The 9,285-nt window shown below is 36.1% G+C and overlaps 1 protein-coding gene across 1 annotated transcript; it reads left to right on the plus strand.

Moving 5' to 3' along the window:
- The first annotated feature begins 558 nt into the window (after nucleotides 1–558).
- CDX4 (caudal type homeobox 4) lies at nucleotides 559–7,626 on the plus strand. The gene is made up of 3 exons (XM_051630464.1): nucleotides 559–988; nucleotides 5,943–6,088; nucleotides 7,420–7,626. Exons 1-3 carry the CDS (start codon nucleotides 559–561, stop codon nucleotides 7,624–7,626), a joined length of 783 nt encoding a protein of 260 aa, XP_051486424.1.
- The last annotated feature ends 1,659 nt before the right edge of the window (nucleotides 7,627–9,285 follow it).

Consider the following 9,285-nt stretch of genomic DNA (forward strand, 5'->3'; position numbering starts at 1 on the left):
CCGTGTCCCTTTATTTAAGAAGTAAAAATGCAAAAGTGTTTTTTTTTTTAGTATCTGAGAAATTAAGAGAGTAACAGATTTACATCTTGATTGATCACACACCACATTTGGACAGGAATAATTTGAACACCAAACATTGCTATTATAGTAACCACTGTTCTTAAAAAAGAAGGTTTACTAAGTTACAAATGCAAGTAAGATGTTGCATCACCTTACAGTACTGGAATTGCTGTTGAATATCAGGGAAGGGTAATAGGATAGATAAAAGTTCTCTAAAAGAGAAAGCACCAGAACTAGCAGAAAGGTGGGGTGGGTCAGCCCTTCATTTGAATGTAAATGTAATTATGAGGCAGGCAGTTAGGCTGACGTCAGACAAGATCTTGGTAAACCATTACCACCAGCACCTGGTAACACAGTGGATAATAAAAGAGGATGAAGTAGAAGATTCCAAGCAGAGTGACATTATTAGAGAAAACCAAACACAAATATTTTTAAGCAGCAAAAAAAAATACAGAAGAAGAAGATGTTGTGACAAGGTATTTACAGTCTGTGACAACCATGTATGTGAGCTCCCTCTTGGATAAAGAGACCAGCATGTATCCAGGATCTGCAAGGGGTAACAACAACCTGCCGCTGCAAAACTTTGTGTCTACTCCACCCTATTCAGACTACATGGGATATCATCATGTGCCAACTCTGGACACCCATGGGCAGCCTGCGGGAACCTGGGGATCTCACTACGGCCCACAGAGGGAGGACTGGAACGCTTATGGCCCAGGACCTTCCAGCACGGTTGCTGCTGCACAGATCAATGGCTCGTCTCCTGGACAGGTCTCCTACAGTTGTGCTGATTACAGCTCCCTCCATCCCACTGGATCTGGAGGGTTACCTCCTGTAGAAACAATTAATGCACAGCACATCTCTCCCAACAGCCAAAGGCACAGCTCTTATGAATGGATGAGGAAAACGGTACAAGCAAACACTACTGGTGAGTGTATATTCAACTTTCCACTTGAGAAAGCATCTCCTACTATCACTGATCTTATAAATAATTAACTTTACTTGAAGCACATAGGTTGGTGGGTCATTTATGACATTTATTTAGCCTACTGCTGTTTAATGCAGTTTTAACTAAACTTGCACTAGTTTCACTTTCATCCCATAAAGGCTTTATATGGTTACTACAGTGGAATGGCTGTTACGTTTAGCTATGGCTGCATCTCACTTAAGTCCAGGAATTCTTCCTCTAACATTCTGTTAAGCATTTTGGATTAAACACATGATAATCTTGAGAATGTCATGGGACAAGGAATGAAGCAACATTTAACACTTACAGGAAAAAAACTTGTGCCGCAAGATGAATATCAAGATGAAATCAGGTTGATCTTTTAAAATCTTTACAGACTTTTAAATATTTTTAAAGAAAACCATGTGCTGATCCAACTGTAGTGATTATGCATTTTTTCCTCTTATTCCTGTGTCATTTGTTTTCCTACTTTGATTTCTTTGGTGAGAAGAAATTTTCCTAGAGGAACAATCTGACTCAAATGATCTGTGTAGACTATTTCGTTTGCAGACCCCATATCTCATCAGTTAAGCTTCTTCCTAATTTAGTTTCAAATACGTTTTCTTTCTTTTTCTCATGCAGCAGACTTTGTCAGCTTGCTGCAATTGTACAATTAAAAATCATTTTCTTACAAGTGTGACGGGTTGATGTGCCTGTTTCTGCCACAAGCTGCACGCCAGATGAACCTTTCGGTGTCTATTCCCAAGGTGTAAATTGGGTGTAGCAAGGTTTGCTGAATCTATTGTTAAGGTTAAAAGTAGTAAGTGTGTGTTAGAGAGCATCAAAGAAAATGCTCTAAAGAAAGAAGAGCAATTACAATTGAAGCAATCTTAGAAGACACAGAAAACCAGCTCTGCTGCTTGAGACACCATCCTCCTTCAAATGGTTATTACTCATGAGCAAAATAAGTCTGCTAATTGTTTCTTAGTTATAAAGCAGATGCACACTGTTTTCCCACTATTACTGAGTACAAAATGCCTAGAGAACATTAAGATACACAATGCTATCCTTCCACTTGGAGCCTCTACAAAGGTTTTCAAAGCCAGGCAGATTTTCACCCTTATGTATGCTCATGTGAATCAGCAGTAACTTCATTAACATCATCGGAGATTTCCAGGTGTAGAAGAGATGCAAGACATGATTGCAGACCAAATTCAACAGAGACTACTGAGTGTCAGTGGGGCAGCCCTGTCTCTGTCACGTTGTTTCTGAATTTTGAATGTGTTAGCATTCTTAAGGAATAAAACACACTTAAAAATCTAAGTTTTATTACACAGACATGGAAGACACTGAAAGGTTTCTCCCATGCTTGCTCAATTTCATAAATTATATAAATATGTAATTCAGAAAAGCAGCTAAGTGCTTAAATTAATCATAGTCTGGAAAGCACTTACACAGAATTTACACACAAGGAGAAATACTTAATGAACAGTACTGGACAGGTGAAACAGGATCTGTCAATAGACACATAGCCTGAGGCTGTACATTCCCAGAGACAAGGCCTTTGAAGTGTTAAAAACAGCTCAGGACTTCACAGAATTGGGCTCAAGACCTCAAGCCAGCTTAAAAAAAGGAGTAAAGCACGAATGCGCTATTTTGCAAAACAATTACAAAATAGATTGGGCCTTTGGTTGGTGTTTTTAAAATAGTGTTAAGTGTAAAACTGGAAAAATGTAATACTGACACTTAAAAAGTTGGGGAAAATGAAATATAAACAAACAATGATGACTAACATTATGCATGTAACAGCTACATGGTAACTTGCAGATGCTTTCTCTAGAAGATAATGTAAGAAAACTGACTTGCTGACATTAGATCCGCTCTTTGAAACAGAACTGCTCTCCCTTTTTCCTAATTGTCATTATATTATTAATGCCATCAAAATACCTACTGGCTCATCCCCTTCAATATTATCACTGCTTAATACAGTTCATTGCTTTAAAATTTCAGAAGCACAGCCCCAAACGTCACAAATATATCTATATACATAAATACGTGTATGTCAACTTCAGCAGTGGTGTGTACTCACATCGCAGTATGTGAGCCACATGGAATAACAGAAATCAAAACACATTTAATTAAATGAGGGAGCCTACTGAAATACTGTCCTAAAGAGAACAAGAATTATTTGGGGGGAGGGGATGTTAACGGGATTTTTTTCCCCCTCTATTTAGACTCTACTATGTTCACCCTATTCCAATTTAATATTTATATTTAGCATTTTATACACAAAAACAAAATTGCAGGAAAAGTGAAATGAAAATTTACCCCATCAAGTCAACTCTCAGGATGAAATAACATGAAGATAGAAGTACTAAGTCCTTTCAGCAAATAAAATTGGATTTGAAATTTTATATCCTCTTACTAAAACCCACAGTATATTGAGAAGCAAGCCTTTTTTTATTTCAAATACACAAACATTGAAAACATACGAGGCAATAAGAAATTCTTAAAACCAGACCTTGAAAATGGGCTTGGTAAAGATATCTTCCCAGCCAGCCTATCCAAATGAGAAAAAAAAAAATATCATCTACAGATTTCCTCTCAGTCTGATCCTGTTTTTACTAAAAATCAATGACAAAATGCCCTATAGACTTCAGCTGTGTAAGAGAAAAACTTCATTTCTAAACCCTGTGTAATCAAGAGAGCAAAATGTGTATTTTATGAGAGTGAGTGAGTCTTCGAGGCATTAAACTTTCTGAAAAGAAAGTAACTAAACGAGGGCCTAGAAAATAGATTTTATACTTTTTAAAACTTCATGGAGCTTAATCTGGGAGTGAACCTTCTCAGAAAGAGAATGGACTTTGCGATGACTAAACAAAAGGACAATATTATTTTTATATTTTTGCATGATCAGCCTCAGCTTTTTTTTTTTTTTTTTTTTAACTACAGTCAACGCATTTCATGTCTCTGTTTAAACAAGAAGTGATGTACAAGTAATTCAGATTACATCATAGCAGAAACACAGCCAGAAAGCAAAATAGAAAAGCAGGAAAAAAGGCCAGGCCTCTGCTCTAATGCTAATTTATTTTGCTTTGTAAACTAGTTGTGACATCTATTTTTCCACTGGCCTACATTGTCTGAGGTTTTGAGGCCTATCTGTCATATTGAGGCAACAGACCCTTTCAACACTTCACTTTGCTTTGATATGCAGTCTTGTCTCTTCCTTCTCCCTCTTTTCTTCAGGAGTTATATTGCCGGAAAGGGTGATGATTTTCACAGCAAATAAAGAGGCCTTCTCCTGGCTTTATTGTCTTCAGAAGAAATACTCTGTGAATTTTATGACCACGGGGAATGGGGAAAACTATTCCTTTTCTCCACCCCCTCAAATCATGGCTATATTTGCTGATTATAGTGAAGCCGGAATAACCCTGTTGAATTTTAACTTGTTTTCAAAGATTACCTTCTAAGCCTTCAGTTTACAAGAACTTGAATATCTGCACTATTGTTAACATTACAACTATCACTTAGAGCAAATATTTCAAAGCCAACAATTTGTACCTTGAAAGAAAGTTAAGATAGTTTGATGATTGTTTTAGTCCTGCAAAATTAGCCAGGAAAACCCTGCACACTAGAAATCAAAGTGGCATAGGATTTGGGAAAACATCCTCAATTATGCATATTTCAAAATGTCTTACATTATGTCTACCTCCAGCCTTCAGATAAAAATATCACAGTTTATCCTCACTGTTGATCTGAAACTAGAGAGAACTGAGGAAAAAATATTCCTTCATCTATTTCTGTCCTTTTTTCCTCTGCTAAGATGAAAGAGTCTGACATTTGTTTAGGGCTTGTAAATTCCAAACCAATTGGCTTGTGTTTCTGAATGTGAAAGGGGTTCTTGATAAGATCTCCTTGTCGCTCCTTTGTGTGGCGTGTGCTTCATCTTAACACCTCAATGGATTTTAGGGAACCACTTTAAAGGAGTCTTTGTCCCACAGTTTGTCCCAGAAAACTCACATCAAAAAAAAACTGGGAAGATCAGAAGAAAAGGGAAAACTATCTAGTTGGCTGTTGAAAGTGCAAAGGAGAACAAATAAGTTGAAAAGTTATTTCTCCTTATTATATGAAGACTTGTTTTAAAAAACATATGAAATGAGAGCTATCTTCTAAACATCAAGTAATACTTCTCTTAACAGTATTTATCCAATACATCTAAGAATATTCATTTTATACATTAGAGAGAGAATGATACTGAAATAATTTTACAAGTATTTTATTGCCTCGTCTTACAAATTGCCGAGTGCCTTCAACTGGAAAGGGAAGCTCAGCACACAGATTTCTCCCAGTAATAGCTCTACAGGCATTCAGCATTTTGCAGGACTGTACATTCTTTAAAAACAAATCAAACAAATATTCAACTTGCAAGAATGTCCTATGGCCACACAAGAGAGCAAAAGCATTTCTAGTAGGACATTTCTTTGTCTTAGAGAGGTGATCTTTAAAAATTCAAATAAAGAATTAGGACAAGGTAAAACTAAATAAACTGTGGCTGAACTTCAGTCTTGAAATCCTGTTTATTTATGCCTGCATATACACGGAAGTCAGTTCAATAAACCCTGAAATGAAACCTCTGTGAGATTAAATATAGCCAGCACCAATTATACACTGCTGTGAATTATTTAAGATGCATCAGAGTATTTTTCACTTGAACTTTACATTTAAATGTATGTTTACAGAAAGAGGGAGATAAAGAGGGAAGGACAGTTATGATAACCAATGCTCACTCACCTATTCACCCTGCATCTCATATTCCTTCTCTGTGACACAGAAAGCAATCCCATACAAGTACTCTGTAGTTTAATGAAAGTCTAAATGTTTGAGATATTTGCAAGATGCTACAGAAAATCAAATTCAACATTTCTTTCTTGAACAGGTAAAACAAGAACAAAAGAAAAGTACCGAGTTGTTTACACAGATCATCAGAGACTGGAATTAGAGAAGGAATTTCACTGCAACAGATATATCACAATAAGAAGAAAGTCAGAACTTGCAGCAAACCTGGGACTATCTGAAAGACAGGTACACAGAGCCTATCCATCATTCCTACACACTCGTTCACCAGGCACTGTTACTGCTGGGGGACATGACCAGCACACGTTCCGTGTCCAGAGTAGTGCAAAGGCACCATGATAAAGTCTGTGAGTATATTGGGCACACAGAGAACACACTACACAGATACAAATCAATGAATAGGTTAATTTGACAGAAACCTCCAATTGTGGGTAACTAAACATTAGGATCTATTTCTACTATAAAAAGTACCTATTCTTATGTGCTAGACAGCTAGGATTGAAACAGTTCAGCTTAACAGTATCTTAGCTCTGTTCTCAATTTTATTTATTCTTGCAGTCACACAAAAACGGTGGCCAGAAAACTCCAAAGCATTGGATGTGTTTCAGCTGTAAGCCAGGAAAATGAAAACTCAGCATTCAAAGAGCAATCATACGAGATAATCTATGCGGGTTTTTTTGTTACAAATTTGTTGACACTATTTCTACAGCTCATCTTTTCCTCAGCCAGCAAGAAAGCAGCTCTGCATTCATTCATAACAAGTACTTATTGAAGCTCTGTCCTGAATAAAGTTAGTCTTCTGAGCAGCCCAGGGTGACTTGGCTGTTTTTGTACAAAGACTAGAGAAATTCAGAATAAATAATTTCCTAAAATCCCTGCATTGGGGAGCACACTTAGGAAGCACAGCTCTGCAGCCTGCACATGTAGTGACTGTCCTTATGTAAGAGAATTGCAGTGATGCTGCTACAGTTGGAGGATGCTGAATAACGCATCTCGTACCTTAGCAAGCAGATGTATTGCCCCAGGTAAATTTAAACAAGAGATTGTTCTTTTTAGAATTTTACAAACTTTTGTTCTTTCTAAACATACATATTCAGTTCTCTAAAATATTTTCCTCTTTCAGTGGCCTCCTCTGCTTCTGCATTCAGTTTGCGCGAGAACACAGAATTGAGAAGTAAGAACACAAAAAACCCCTAATGATAAGGAAAACATTTTCACATAAGAAAATATACTTAAACCAAAAGTAGATTTCAAACAAATAAGAGTCTTTACATGTGCACAGTTAGCCTGGGAAATTAGCTGTGATTAAGCAATACTAATGTATCTATTTATACACATGACATGTATCTGTAACAGACATATATAATGCCCAGTAAAAAAATAATTCAGAACTTTAAAAATACATAAGAATATAGGTACACACAAAAATCACTTCTAATATAAATGAAGAAAAAGAATTCTATTATATTTTATTATCAACTCTTTATTTTCATTGCCATTGTTACTATAAATTTTGATTACTACTTTGAATTAATTTGATCTCATTAATAACACCACAGGTGAAAATCTGGTTCCAGAATCGCCGAGCAAAAGAAAGAAAAATGATCAAGAAGAAAATAGCTCAGTTTGATGGCAGCGGGGGCTCAGCTCAGAGTGACTCTGGTTCACTCAGTCCAAATGAAATATCCAGTTCTCTGTTCCCACCACCACATGGAATGAGTGGATTACAGCCTAATGACATTCTTCAAGTCATAGTTTCTGAATGAACAGAGGGGGGAAAAAAAAAAGGAAAGAGGAAAAAGTGGATTTCCCTGCTGTCATTACCCACCCCATCCCTTGAAAACTCAACTTCGCAAAGGAACATTCTCATGTAACTGCCTTCAGAGTGCTGATTTCTAAGGACAGGATCTGGGACTATTATTTTAATATTTTAATTATTGCAGGAGTCTCAGGGAACTTGCGCTGCTAAGATTCATCACTCAAAATCTTTGAGGAGGAAGCAATTTGCTTCAGAGACTGACACAATGTATGATACAACTGAAGATTCAAGTAAACGTAGTTCTAGTATGATCATATATATACACAAAAAACTAAGTGAACTAATTATAAAATAGAGTACTATTGCATAAAATATAAGTTGGTGGGTGTATTTAGTTTGTTACATTTGATATAATTATAGTAAACCATAGATGTTAATAAATATTCACACTTAAATGTATTGAAAATAATGTTACTTTTTTAAAACAGCCAAAACATTTAAAAAGCTTCAGAAACATAACAAGTTGCTACACCATATTGCATATAATTAAATAAAACACTTCTGCCTTGCTCAATGTAATTGTATCAGGCATGCCAATTCCTAAGCAATATTTACAGATATGTAGCACACTAAATCTGCCAAGATGTGTACAATTCTAAGAAATGCAACAATTTCTCATGTACATCAGTACATGTCAAATACTTTGGAAGCCAGAAGTATCACTTCAATGTTCAATGAACACACATATTACTGCTCAAAAATATGAGCACAAATGTAATGGAAACAGAACTGTAACTACCAGCAAACCACCAAAAGGCGTATAAAGCATCTGTTTAATGTTTCTAAATCTTTTAAGTGTAATAGTAGAAGTCTTCAGCCACTGATTTTATACATGACACATATTTCAGGCTAAAGGCAAGAAATAACCCAAAGTAGCTGACACTGTATTTTGAAACTGCTGCCAAGCAGCTCAGCACCCACAAAGTCCCAGCAAGCAGTAAGCAAGAACTGTTCACTCCATGTGTAATCCTGAAAGAGCACAAATTAAAGATAAACAGGCTTGCAGTTGGGTTAGCCTTAATTATTGGTCCATGTTGACAGGTGAGAAGGTAGCAATAATATCTTGAAGACAAACAGTGAGTCTGGAAAAAGTAGAAAGAAGCCCAAAGCACTGAAGAAAAACAAAAACAAAACAAACCCCAAACCCTTTGGTAGTAACAGTATATTAAATTTTTGATAGTGTACAAGTAAGTGCTCTGTTGGAAAGAAGTAATATGACTGAAAACATCATCAGGAGCAAAGGTAATAAAAAAGCAGAACAGAAGGATACAAACAGAAAAAAACAAGCAAACAAGCAAACAAACAAAAACCCAAAACAAACAAACAAAAAAAACAATCAGAAAGCACTATTATCCGGCATATGAAAAGTCATGCATCACTTATTTAAACAACAACAAACTCTTGGTTTCAGAAACAGGTCAAATTCTGCTTTCTTTGTGTCAACATGCACTGATAATGAACTGAACTACATGGACAGCATTCACTATCTAGATTCAATAAATTAGATAACTTAAATTCAAAGGTGTGCCTCATTATTTTCCAATTATTTAAAAAGGCCTGTTAGATAACCCCATGAAAGTAATTCTTTCTGGAGTTACAAGAATAA

The sequence above is a fragment of the Apus apus genome, chromosome 12 (assembly GCF_020740795.1).
Source record: "Apus apus isolate bApuApu2 chromosome 12, bApuApu2.pri.cur, whole genome shotgun sequence".
NCBI lineage: Eukaryota > Metazoa > Chordata > Aves > Apodiformes > Apodidae > Apus > Apus apus.